Source organism: Pelodiscus sinensis, chromosome 16 (genome assembly GCF_052426305.1).
Source record: "Pelodiscus sinensis isolate ZL-2025 chromosome 16, ASM5242630v1, whole genome shotgun sequence".
Lineage (NCBI taxonomy): Eukaryota > Metazoa > Chordata > Testudines > Trionychidae > Pelodiscus > Pelodiscus sinensis.
Window position 1 is genome coordinate 13,686,686 of NC_143067.1, and position 13,703 is coordinate 13,700,388.

Sequence of the window (13,703 nt, forward strand, 5' to 3'; positions counted from 1 at the left end):
TTTTAAAAGACACTGCAGTCAGCTGCTATCTACAGTGTCCCTAGGCTGGAACTCAGAGTAGAGGCCAGGCCCTAACCCACCCACCCCCCAGCCACCATTTGCCACTGGGGCAAGTGGCCTGGACAGTGAGGTACACCAGAGAAAGGAACTGAACTATAGTGATCCAGCTGAAGCGTTGGGGCAAATAAGGCTCCAGGCCAGGAGTTCCAGGACACTGCTTTAGACCAGAGTGGGAACGAAGAGAGACGTCACAGAGGACACTGTTGGACTTGTACCCCAGAATGGGTTTGCATTATTTTATTTCACATATAGACTGTGTGTGACTCAGATGGAGGGTCCGTCACTGAAAAACAACCACAAATAGAGAGTGTGTGCAGGCACACACAGACCTGCCAACTGGGGGAGGGGAGGCGAAGGGGGCAAATGCCCCAAGACCAGGTGATGCTAAATGACCCGGGGCTCCTGGCCACCGCCACAGCTACAATGGCAGCCAGAGCCCGAGGCCCTTTTAAATTGCCACTGGAGCGTGGTACGGTGTGCTCCAGAACTCTGCGCTGTGCACTCTGGATGGCTCTGAGGGCTGGCGGGGATGGAGGAGGCAGTTGCCACATGGTCTGGGTAACACTGAGGGCTGGCTGCCCCAACCCCAGCCCTTCCACCTGAGCAGGGCCGGCTTTAGGAAGTGTGGGGCCCAATTCGAACTGTTTTGACGGGGCCCTGGCAGCCAGGATTTTTTGTTAACCAAAAAAAAAAAAACCACCAGCACACAAAAAGAGAAGTCACAGCACCTTTAAATCCCCAGCTACAGGGCAGAGGCCCACCTTCCCACCAAACCCAGTGGCCGACTCCCCCTCCTGCAGCGCACAGAAGCCGCCGCGCTCCTCTGTGGCCAACGCCCCCTCCAGCAGCGCGCCCAGCACTTCCAGATTTAAGGCGCAGGCCTCTCTTGCTTTAGGGCGCAGGGCCCTTTTAAGCGCGGGGCCCAATTCGGGGGAATCAGGTGAATCGGCCTAAAGCTGGCCCTGAACCTGAGGCCCCACCAGCAATCCTGTAACAAGAGGTGAGCACACCCTCTTCCACAGCCATTAACATCTGGCTGAAGGAAAATAGTAGAGGTGGTAATTAAAATCTATCCAAGCACTTTGGGGGCCCTCAAGCTGACTGACTCTGAAGAGCTAAATTAAGGAAATGGAATCAAAGATGCAGTGCTTGCATTGACCTTAGGTGTCTCCTACATGACAATCAAAACTGGTCTAAAATATCATGAGTAAATCAATCTCATTCCGTGAGGCATGAGGGAGACCAGTTGTGTGACTTAACTGACACAAAGGGCATTGAGGAGGCTGATGTACAAAAGACAATATGGGCATACACAAATGCACTCTACACAGATATAAAGGGCAGTATGCTAGTTTTGGTGATAGTTAGGCAGGTGAACCGCTAGAGACTTTCACAGAGAAGATACTTGGGGGAGACAGACACAGAACAACAAGACTGGTACACTGTACTCAAGAAATAAATGTGCAGCATGCAGCCAAAGAGACATCTATTTTCTTTAAAAAAAAAAATTCTGCCCCTCTCTGTGAGAAAGTGTTGATAATTTTGCTTTATGGGCCCAGTTTTTTTCACAACCTCTAAACCCTAGAATTAGATACTGTATGCGTCTGTTTCTAATTTATTTTACTACTGAAAGCCATTGAGTGATCCAGAATAGCCACTTGCTATTAAAAAGGCCATTTTCAAGTGGTTCTTCCTGTAATATTATACATCTATTGACTACATATAATCATAAAGTACTTCATAGCTGTAATATAAAAATTATACATGACTCAGAAAACTCAGCCCCAAATGCTATACTTTTTTTGGGCTGTAGATTCAATCCACGCAACTCTAGTTCTCAAAATACTTCAATAGCTGAAAACTTTTCCAGTCAACAGTGTCAAATATGTTTTATTGCTGCTTCTCAGCAGTCTGCTAAAGATCAAGTGTGGTATTGGCTTAACACTGGATACCCCCTTTCTACACGGAGCTGGACAAGATCAGGAAAGGACAAGCTTCTCCATCTCTATAGCTACATCTACACAACAGAAAGTCGACTTACACTATGCAACTCAAGCTATGTGAATAACGTTGCTGGAGTCAACATACCTTAAGTCGAGTTACCACGGGCTATACACCAGGGGGGAGTCAAGGGGAGAAACTCTCCTGTCCAATTCCTGTACTCTGTTGTCTGGGGTAAAGTAACAGATTGATGGGCGAGTGCTCTTTGGTCAATTTGACAGGTCTTAAGTAGACCCACTAAATCTACTGCCAGTGGATTGATCTTAAAGCATCAATCTGGGGTGTTGCAGCCTAAGATACAAAACAGCCAAATGCAGCATTACCACAATGAGTTTGTTTTGATTCTCTTGCAAATGTACATTGCCTCTGGGGTTCTGAGAAACCATTACAACAATTAGCCATCTCCTCCTGCTCTCTCTTTTGCACTTGCCTGCATGGTTCATTTCATTTTGTGGCTAAAACAAATGCCTGGTTGGGTATGGAATAAACTCCATATGAGAAGAGGCTGAGGGAGTTGGGTCTGTTTAGTCTGCAGAAGCGAAGAGTGAGGGGGGATTTGATAGTAGCCTTCAACTTCCTGAAGGGAGGTTCCAAAGAGGATGGAGAGAGGCTGTTCTCAGTAGTGACGGATGGCAGAACAGGGAGCAATGGTCTCAAGTTGTGGTGGGAGAGGTCCAGGTTGGATATTAGGAAAAACTATTTCACTAGGAGAGTGGTGAAGCACTGGAATGGGTTACCTAGGGAAGTAGTGGAGTCTCCATCACTAGAGGTGTTTAAGTCTCTGCTTGACAAAGCCCTGGCCGGGTTGATTTAGTTGGGATTCGTCCTGCCTAGAGCAGGAGGCTGGACTTGATGACCTTCTGAGGTCTCTTCCAGCTCCATGGTTCTATGATTCTATAATAGCTTTGCAAAAGAATGAGCTGTTCAGAAAAACGTTATCACATTTGCAAAAACATCAAGGGGTCCTGTTGCACCTTAAAGACTAATAGATTTATTTGGGCATCAGCTTTCATGAGTAAAACCCACTTTATCAGATGCACTGGAGTGGAAATTACAAAGGCAGGGAAATAGATACATGCAAGTATATCAAAAGAAGGGAGGAATTACTTATCAAGGGTAGAACTAGTGTTAACAAGGCCAATTTGTTGACCTATAACGAGTACAAAGTGCACTGTACTAAAGCAGCTGCATCTCTTTCTTCAGATATTCAAGAGTTAGTGCAAAGCATAGTGGGTGTGTTTGCCTGCATGTCTCCAAAGAGTCAAATACAAACAGGTTCAGCCAAGGTTCTAACTGCGGAGTCCTATCACTACATTTAGAAAGATTATGGATAATTTCTTGAGCATGTTTCAACTACTTCTTGTTTAGCATAGTCCCTACATTACCTCACATACACTTTGAATGTTAAGGGCAAGGATGATCTTCTTCAGGAAGTTAAAGCATTGGATTGGTAGTCAAGAGAATGGGGATCTAATCTCATCTTGTCCACAGAATTTAAAGAAAGTATCAGGCCCTTAAATCTCTCTATCGGTTGCCCCATCTGAAAACTGGTAATGCACAATAATATCTACATCAATCAATATTTATAAGGCACATTGAAGTCCTTAAATAATTATAATAACAATAATACCTAGCTCTTATCATAATAATTATAATACCCAGCTCTTATCTTTTCATCAGTAGCTCTCTAAGCACTTTACAAAGGAAGTCAGTATTATTATCTCAAATTTTACAGATGGCGAAATCGAGGCACAGAGCAGTGAAGTGACTTGCCTTAGGTCAGACAGCAGATTAGACACAAAATTCAGAATAAAACTTGGGCCTTTTGAATCCCAGGCAAGCATTCTATCTAGTCCACATTGCCTCTTATCAAAAGTACTGCATTAGTGTACACTATTAATATAAGACAACACTCTATAGTACATTATCAAAAGGGGGAAACAAATCTCCTCTGAGTTTCTATTTATGTGTGTTTATGCCCTTTTTAAACAGTGGTTTTACAATGACAAAGCATTACATATTCCATACTAGAATATTTAACTCTTCAAATCTGTCTCCGGGGCCACCATGGATTTTTCTCTTATGTCTTCCAATATGGAGTTCAACGTGCCAACAAGTTCATGATAGAGTTCTTGTAACCTATAGAAGGAAGCAAAGGGCATAACTGAAATATTCTAAGAGGGGTGGGTGAGATTCTGTGGCCTGTACTGTGCAGGGGGTCAGACTAGATGATCATAATGGTCCCTTCTGACCTTAAAGTCTATGAGTCTATATCATCTGATTATCACTCTCTTAAATGGATAATATGAAGAGCCCATTGAAAAACCATACACACAACTATTATCTCTTCAGCTAATCTGATCTTTCACTGCTCATTGAACAAGATAAAATGAATGACGAACAATTACTGGATAATCAGTTGCTGGGGGCGGGGGGAGTGGTTCTGTGCATAATAATGAAGAAAGATTTTTTACTCGATCTCTGAAGAAATCTGTTGCTGTAGTGACATGACAAATCAGCTTCTATTACACAATCAAATTTACCCTCCCTAATAGAAGCCTTTGCATTTGCCAGGTCTTGAGTATTCCCATTTCCTGCTCCTTGCACTCCACACAGGACTGCATCATGATAGTTCTCCCACCCATGAAATAGTAGTGCCAGACATCAGTTCCCTCTAGATCTCATCATTATCATTGCATGCCGGTGTAACCCACACACCTACCGGGTATGTTGTACTATCCCATCTAGTGGCACTAGACCACTTACAGAAAGCATAAGTTTGCCCTACTACAGCCTTAGCTGAGCAGCAGTTGGCTTTTAGCTCAAGCTGTAAGAGGCTCATGCACTAAACTCTATAGGTCCCAGGTTTGGTTCCGGCTGTGGGCGTTACACCCCTGCAGGAGGTTAGAGTGATATCTGGTATTCCCCTCCTTCCTTACACTCTTCCATGGGGTGGAGTGTAAGGAGCTGGTGTGAGAACCTGTAAATATATTGGCCAGTGTATACATGTTACCACTGTCCTCCACTGAAAGGAATGACGAAGCTGTTGTGGCTCATAAAGCTCATAAAGAGCTACTTAACAATACGTTCATCTCATACGTTCTCCTTTAGCTCAAGTATTTAGGACCACAAGCCCCTGATTCCAGGCCCTATGCTCCACGGCTACGTCTACACTGGCATGATTTTCCGGAAATGCTTTTAACAGAAAAGTTTTCCGTTAAAAGCATTTTCGGAAAAGCGCGTCTAGATTGGCAGGACGCTTTTCCGGAAAAGCACTTTTTCCAGAAAAGCGTCCGTGGCCAATCTAGACGCGCTTTTCCGCAAAAAAGCCCCGATCGTCATTTTCGCAATTGGGGCTTTTTTGCGGAAAACACTACTGTGCTGTCTACACTGGCCCTTTTTCGGAACAGTTTTCCGGAAAAAGACTTTTGCCCGAACGGGAGCAGCATAGTTTTTCCGGAAAAGCACTGATGATTTTACATTAGATCGTCAGTGCTTTTCCGGAAATTCAAGCGGCCAGTGTAGACAGCTGGCAAGTTTTTACGGAAAAGCAGCTGATTTTCCAGAATAACTTGCCAGTGTTGTGTATAGTCAAAGACCAATATACCTAAGGCTGTGTCTGGACTACATGCCTCTGTCGGCAGAGGCATGTAGATTAGACACATAGGCAAAGGCAAATGAAGCCGCAAATGAAGTCGACGGAGCCATGTAGTTTAGACATACCCTAAATGTACAGCATGGCTTTGTTACCGGAATGCCTTTGCAGAGCTCCCAGACTTCAATGGAAAAGACTACACTCAGGAATCAAACACGGCAAAGCATTGTGCAACCACGTGGGTGTGAACTAGAAGGTTCCTAGTTTGCATTAGTGTAGCCCTGTTTGAGGACGACTACGTTTCTGTGAACTAGGAAACTTTTTGTTTGAGTTCACTGTGCTCCTCTCCCCCTGTCTCCCCCCCACGGCCCATCAACTAAGCAGGTAGTGTAGACATGCTCTCACAATCAGCTTCAGTTAGATCAAATGTCTCTACGTGTGTCTCACAATCCAGTCAGAGATCTACAGCTATTTCACCCAAAGAGAGCAATAGGTGACAGACTCTCCAGTAACAATGCCAAAAGGATGGCCAGTATTTAATCCAAAGAAAGAAAACAATTCCAACACACATTTTAAAGATTGTTAGCATCTTGGCCTCTGTTTTTTTACACCTAAGTTACTTACCGATAAACTGTATCATCCTGAAGATCAAGGGATGTCACATAAAGATCAATAAATGGAATGCTGGCACAAAAATCTTCCAAGACCATAGGATCAGAATGATGTAATGTTTTTTTAAAGTCCTCCACTAATTCACTGAAGGTTTTATACTCACTGGTTTTCTAATGTAAAAAAATACATATATCCCAGGAAAACACATTGTTAAAATAAAATGGGTTATTTTAGAGACATTTTCATTTTCCAGGTATTTAAAGGAGCTTTATGAAAGATAATAGCAGTGCAGAGATGGTGGATACAGATGGAACCTTAGAACATAGCAATAACTTACCCAGAGCTTTTCACCCAGGCCTCCAGTTTTACACACCCAGGTTGGCACACACAATTGCCCTGGCAATATGCATGAGGAATGCCTGGTTTCTTGAGTGTTAACATGGGGTATACAAAACTGGAGGATGGGCTGGGACTTTGGCCATATAACATTTGTTTTTAACACACCAAGGGTACATCTAAATGGCAGCTTGAAGCAAGCCTCCCAGCTCACATAGACATGATAGCGTTAGCTTGGTTTGAGCTAACAAACTAAAAACAGCAGCGTGAATGTGGCCACCAGAGCTCAGACTGACTGGAATCACCCAAGTCTGAGCACAGGCTGGCAACCCAAGCCTCTGCCCATGCAGCAATGAGCACACAGCTACTTTTAGCATGCTAGTTCAAGCAGAGATATCGCACGTCTGTCTACCTAGCCGGGGAAGTATCCAGAGAGAACATTGGCCAGGATGTCAAATTTACACTCTTTTCAGAAGTCATAGGATCACTGTCTTGCACATGAACAACTACCAGTACCAGATCTAGCAGAGGGGATGAAAGTTCAGGGTCTCCTCCAAAGAGATCATTCCTGTAACAGTATCTCTCAGCAGTGGATACCAGAGGGAACTGAAATGCTTAACCTTAAATCAATCACCCTCTAAAGAACTTGGATCAATGACTTCATATATTCCCAAAAGTTAAAGCATCAGTAATTGAGCCACACTGAGCTCTTTAGTGTTAAATTATATTTGATAATAATAAGAGAGAGAAGAAGGGATGGCAGAAGAAAGGCAGTCAGATTATTCCAATGATCTATGCTGAAATAGCAGTATTTACAATTATATCAAATCAGCTTCATAAAAGTCCATTTTCAAAAACCGTCAGAGTAAAAAAATGTCAAAATGATCCATTACCTGAATTTCAAGTTCACAAAATCAGACTTTAGATCAATTTATTGGATTAAGTGTTAAACAGGGGAAATGATATTTCTACTTTAAAAACTGGAAGAAAGCCAATTTTGAGTGAGGGCTCGTCTACACTGCCTCATGGATCAGACTATGGGAATGTGACTAGCGAAATGCTGCACTGTATATCCTACAGTGGACACTGTGAACACAAGCTAAAAGGTTTGTTGTTCACAGAAAAATAGTCCTCTTCAAACAGGACTACACTAATCCAAACTAGGAACTTTTTAGTTTGCACCTGCAACACCCATATGGGGTGGCGGGGAGAAGCTACAGTGCAGCACTTTGTGTGTACTGCTATTCACATCCCCTGTATTCCAATCTGTGGGACAGTGTGGACATAACCTAAATCATCTTTGAGAAGTGCCTGTGACCTGATTGTAGTGGGTTTCAAAATACTGCCTGTAGAACTTAACAATAAATCAAAAGAAATATATGGTTACAGAGGCATATATGCGCAGCACTGAGATACCATTATACTACAAACTGATCTACATTTAATAACATGGGAACGATGCAGAAATATTTCAGAAAAAAACACCAATGGGAATCTGTTTTGGAAATTATTATTGTAAATATTCAGGGGAGTTTTCCACTCGACTTGGCTTTTTATTTCTAAAGGTGAAAAAACTTTAAAAATTACTTCTGAGAGATACGAATGATGCTGTAGCACATTATAGACTAACAAAAAAATATATATATATAGTATCATGAGCTTCCTCTGCTCATCTGAGGAAATGGGTTGTGCCCACGAAAGCTCATATTTGTTAGTCTCTCAGGGTATGTCTACACTACAGAGTTATTTCGAAATATCTTATTTCAAAATAGTTATTTTGAAATACGTTCTTTCAAAATAACGCATCTAGACACAAAATGCATTTTGAAATAGAGTTTTGCTATTTCAAAATAGCACGTCCACACTGATTGGACGCTGAATCACATTTAAGGCCGGCTGGAACTGGTTCTGGAAGGGCATCAGGTCAGGAGTTAGCCTCAGGCAGCAGCTATGCAAGGTATCTGAGGCTTGTGCTTAAAGGGACTCACCCCTCGCCCCCAGGACAGCTAGATCTCAGGTTTCCCTGCTTGCTTGCCTACCTCAATGAGGGTATGTCTACACTACTCTCCTAGTTCGAACTAGGAGGGTAATGTATGCATACCGCACTTGCTAATGAAGCCCAGGATTTGAATTTCCCGGGCTTCATTAGCATAAGCGGGGAGCCGCCATTTTTAAATCCTCGCTGGTTCGAACCCCATGCAGCGCGGCTACACGGGGCTCGAACTAGGTAGTTCGGACTAGGGTGCCTATTCCGAACTACCGGTACACCTCGTTTCACGAGGAGTAACGGTAGTTCGGAATAGGAACCTAGTCCGAACTACCTAGTTCGAGCCCCGTGTAGCCGCGCTGCACGGGGTTCGAACCAGTGGGGATTTAAAAATGGTGGCTCCCCGCTTATGCTAATGAAGCCCGGGAAATTCAAATTTGCAAGTGCGGTATGCATACATTACCCCGCTAGTTCGAACTAGCGGGGTAGTGTAGACATACCCTGAGAGACAACAAAGCATTTTTTTCCCCGCGTGCTCTGGTTGCCCTCACTCAGGACACCACAGCACTCTGCAGCATGGAGCTGGAGCTGCCCCTGGGCACTCTGGTGCTTCTCCCGGACTTGTTGCTGCGAGCCTGGCAGCATGTTCTGCAGGCAGTAACAGTCTCTCTGGTGTGGCCCACTGGGGGCTTGTTCCTCATTCCTCCCTCACATCCTTCCACTTACCCCTCTCTAACCCCCCTTTCTGCTGTACAATAAAAGACACATGTTCATTACAACAAAGTCTCTTTATTGAACAAAACTGGGGTGGGGGGGAATGAAACTGAGGTGAGACTGGGGAAAGATGGTGGGAGGGGGGAGGAGGGAGGGTGGGAGAGGGGAGGGGGAAACCTGGGAAGAGGGAGCTGGCAGGGGGAGGTAAGGGGAGGAAGCGGGAGGAGAAGCTCAGAGCTCAGGGTTGGGGGTCTCGCCGGCCCAACTGTCTCCCAGCACTGCAAGTGCGGGGCCTCGGTGTCCCCGGGGGGGTGGGAAGGGTAGGGAGGAAGAAGCAGAAGGGGGAGAAGGAGTGGGAGGAGGAGCAGTAGCTGGGGAGGCAACAGGGGCTGGAGCAGCAGGAGGCAGCAAGCTCTGCACCAGGGTCTGCAGGTGCTCACAGATGGCACGGCCCTGGGCAAGCTGCTTCTTCCAGAGCTGCAGGTCTTCCTGCACTCAGTGCTCGAGGGTGTGGTGCAGGGCTCACAGTGCCCCCAGGTGCTCCTGCTGGTACCCTTCTACTGCACGAGTGGGTCTGCGGAGTTCTTAGGTGTGGAAGGACGCCCCGGGTGGTGTGGTGCACCCTGCACTCGCAGCTGGTGCGGCTGTGGAGAAACAAGAGAAGTGGTTATTTATCCCTGAGGACACAGTGGGTGAAGCCCAGCCCCACTATGCAAGGTGAGGACAACAGTTCTGCACACCATCAGAGCCGATGTGCTTGCACAGAAGCCATGTTCAGGATGTCCTGCTATCCCCAGGAGTGGGAGCTGCCCTGGGACTGCACCCATGCCTCTGTGCTGTATATAGTGTGTGTGTGGGGGGGAGAGCTGTCCCCTCCCTCTGTGTAGAGGGGGCTTGTGGAGAGAGGGTATCCTGCTGTGTCCCACCCTGGGGTCAGGAGCATGTCATATCTCTTCACACATGCCTGTGGCTTACAGGCCAAGGCCCTTGTGGCAGCCAGCTGGGGCCACGTGCCCATGGATGGCACAGCATATGCTCACACGTGCACAGGTTGCTGCATAATCCGTGGTCAGCAAGGCCCATACATGCAGTCCCTGGTTTCCCTCCACCCCAGCCTCCCATAAGGGGACAGTGATGGCACTCACATGTTGTTGCCTCCCCGGATGACACCGGCGACAGGTCCGCTGGGAGGTCCTGCGGCTCCTCGCTCTCCTCCGCCTCTTCCTTCTCTGTGCCCTGGTCAGGGCCCTCTGCCCCAGGGTCAATAACCACCTGGGGGGCACAGACCGTCCCACCCCCGCAGGATGCGGTCCAGGGCGTCAAAATAGGGGCAGCTCTCCTGTTTGAGAGCTGCCTTCTGTGGCCCTGGCATAGTCCGGCCACAGCTCTTTAATTTTCATCTGAACCTGCTCCTGGGTTTGGATGTGGCCTTTGGTGGCCAGGCTGGCAACCATCCTCCCGTAGACGGCCGCGTTCCTCCATCTAGTGCAGAGATCATGGACATTGGAGGCCTCCCCCCAAACCTCAATCAGGTCCATGATTTCCGCACTGTACCAGGAAGGCTCCTGCCTTTTCCGGCCCCTGGCAGGCTCCTGGGAGCTGGAGCTCCTGGGCCCAGGGAGTGGTGGAGGGCTGGCTGGCAGTGGCTGCCTGGCTCATGCTGGGGCCATTGGGTCAGGGGCAGCGAATACTGGCTCTGGGCTGGAAGACCTGGAGCTGGCACAGACACTGGGACCAGACTCTACCCTTTTAAGGGCTCCGGGGAGGGGGGAGAGTTTTCCTGGTTAAGGCCAGAGTGGCCAGCAGGGCACCCTGGGAAGGACTGCAGGCCCCTATTTTGAAATAGCAATTTCGAAATAGGCCCTATTCCTCATGGAATGAGGTTGACCAATTTCGAAATAAGCCCTCTACTATTTTGAATTAATTTCAAAATAATGGTTAGCTTGTGTAGACACTAGTACAGTTATTTCGAAATAATGGCTGTTATTTCTAAATAACTTTGCTGTGTAGACATACCCTCAGGTATTACAGGACTACTTGTTTTTTAAAGTTAACAGACTAACACGGCTACCCCTCTGAGACATCTGTTAGATAACTGATTCTAAAGTCCTGAATTGAAGATAACTCTGCTGTCTCACACAACTAATGTATTGCTTTCATATGTTTGTAATACTAATATTGTTCAATATACTTCAAGTAAATACAGTTCAGTGCATCTACCTGCTGGTGGATTAGCATGTTTACTTCCTCTTGTTGTCTTTGTAATAGGGCCTGTTTTTTTGCCTGAAGAGCAGCTTGTTTTTCTGCTTTAAGCTCTCGTTCATAATTCTGAGTGGAGTCCTATAAATACCAAAACAGTGTGTGTTAAATGGCCTTAACTGAATGGCATAAGCAATTAGTCAGAGACGCTTTTGCCTTTAAGTCACTGATCTAAATCCAGCCCAAACTGATAGCACCAAAGCTCTTCTTATCATAGGCTGAGTTTGGTAGGGTCAGTCCAACAGATTTCCACCACCCTACTGGCATCCCTTGCTCATTGTTTCACCTGGGATGTCACAGGAAAATAGCGGCCATTACAAACTGGAGTAGCAGTTTGTCTAGGTCAGTATCCTGTGGCCAGCACCAAATGCTACAGGGGAAGCTACAAGACAATCCTTCTGTAGGCCATAAATTTAAATGGATACAAATTTGCCCTTGGTTCTGACCAGCCTTATTACAGTGTTTGGGGCTTCAGGCAAACTTCCATTACCCTCATATATGGGAGGAGTGAGTAGCTGATAAGCCTGGAAGGGCAGGAGACCTTTAGCAGCTGAGTGAGGATGGAGCGTTTCGGGCTGGCTCTGTTTGTCTCTGTATAACAACAGACAAGTAGGGTTGCCAGGTGTCCGATTTGGAACCGGACAGTCCGGTATTTGAGTTTTCTGTCCAGGAAACAAATTGAAAAAATACCGGACATATAAATGTCTGGTATTTTCTAATTAAGTAAGTTTTATTATTATTTGAGTATCAGTACGTAGTTGCATACTGCCTGGCTGGTAGAGAAGCTCATGCTGCATGAGCTGGGAGGGGGACGAGGAACGAGGCGTACAGCTAGTTCGGAATAGGAAGCCTAATCCGAACTAGCTAGTCCATGCCGCGTGTAGCCGCGCGGCACGGGGTCCGAACTAGCTGGCATTTAAAAATGGCGCCGGCCGGCATCATGCAAATGAAGCCCGGGAAATTCAAATCCCGGGCTTCATTTGCAACTCCGAATGACTACATTACCCCCCTAGTTCGAAATAGGGGGGTAGTGTAGAATACCCTAACAGTGTCAAAAAGCCAGCTTTCCAAAGATGAACATACTAGTTTTCAGACCAATGGCCCTGGAGTTAGAGACATACAAAGAAAAAGGGAAACCCAACTTACTTGGATATTCATAATCACAACTCCAATAGATATATTGAAAAACACAAAGAACCCCAGCAATATGAACACTATTGTGAAAGCTCGGCTTGATTTAAAACCGTGTTGGTCTAATTCATTCTGTAAGTCTGTCCAGCCATCCACCTGCAAATGCAATGAATCTCTGATCAGTTAATTTCACACCACAGTATGACTTACAGACCAGACTAAATCTCTCTCTTTCTCTTTTTTAAACTGACCTTGGTTTTCCAATTGCTTAAATTGCTTAAAGTTCCAGGTTTAACTCAGATGTCACATGAAAGCCACTAAATAACCCATTGGTATCAGCTCAACAAGCTTTCTCCTCTGAATTTTTAATATCAGAAAATGAATCTATCCATCAAACTGAATTTTCACAACCATCTGACATTATATAAAACCCACGGAATAGCTATCACCACCTTTAATGCCGAGAACAATCGCAATATTATTAAATGGCTTCTCTCAACATCGCTGCCAAAATCAGAGGCAGCAGTTACAACAGTTTCGGTAATAGGCAGCCATAAAATGGAAAGGACAACAGGAATTACCGTTACTAAACTGAAGAGAGTGAAAAGAGCAGATGCTAGGTTGCCCCAATTTTTACTGTCTCCGGTGTCGGGGTCGCCATACAATCCATAACCCAAAATGGCAAAGATAAACATTAACAGGAACAGCAGGACAAGAACGTAGGTCACAGCCTTCACAGTCTGGCCTAGAGCCGTTATCAAACTCTACAATAGAGAAAAACAAGTGCATGCAGGTTAGAGAGGAGACAAGCAGCTCTAAATGAAAGAAAATGCTTGTTTAAGTCATATGACGGCACAGGAAGTGATGTCAGTGATTCAATGGGTGACGCTCTTCCCTTGGCCTGAGCCAATCACCCCGAGTGCTGTGGTGGGGGAGGTGGCCTAACTCTGTCAAGTGAGACACTGAAAACACCAAGGTCCTGATCATGTGTGGCCATTACAGACACAG

At 45.7% G+C, this 13,703-nt stretch overlaps 1 protein-coding gene across 2 annotated transcripts in view; it reads right to left on the bottom strand.

Moving 5' to 3' along the window:
* Window positions 1-4,013: 4,013 nt before the first annotated feature.
* The window catches only part of CATSPER3 (cation channel sperm associated 3), a 28,634-nt gene continuing 18,944 nt past the window's right edge, over window positions 4,014-13,703 (bottom strand). The window contains exons 4-8 of one of the 2 annotated variants that reach the window (XM_075900405.2): window positions 13,277-13,459; window positions 12,711-12,851; window positions 11,526-11,645; window positions 6,281-6,438; window positions 4,014-4,200 (exon numbers count right to left, since the gene is read on the bottom strand). In XM_075900405.2, the coding sequence (XP_075756520.2) occupies window positions 4,098-4,200; window positions 6,281-6,438; window positions 11,526-11,645; window positions 12,711-12,851; window positions 13,277-13,459 (705 nt within the window). In that variant the 3' untranslated portion in view covers window positions 4,014-4,097. The remainder of the gene's footprint in view (window positions 4,201-6,280; window positions 6,439-11,525; window positions 11,646-12,710; window positions 12,852-13,276; window positions 13,460-13,703) is intronic. The other variant, XM_025181207.3, reaches the window with a different exon arrangement.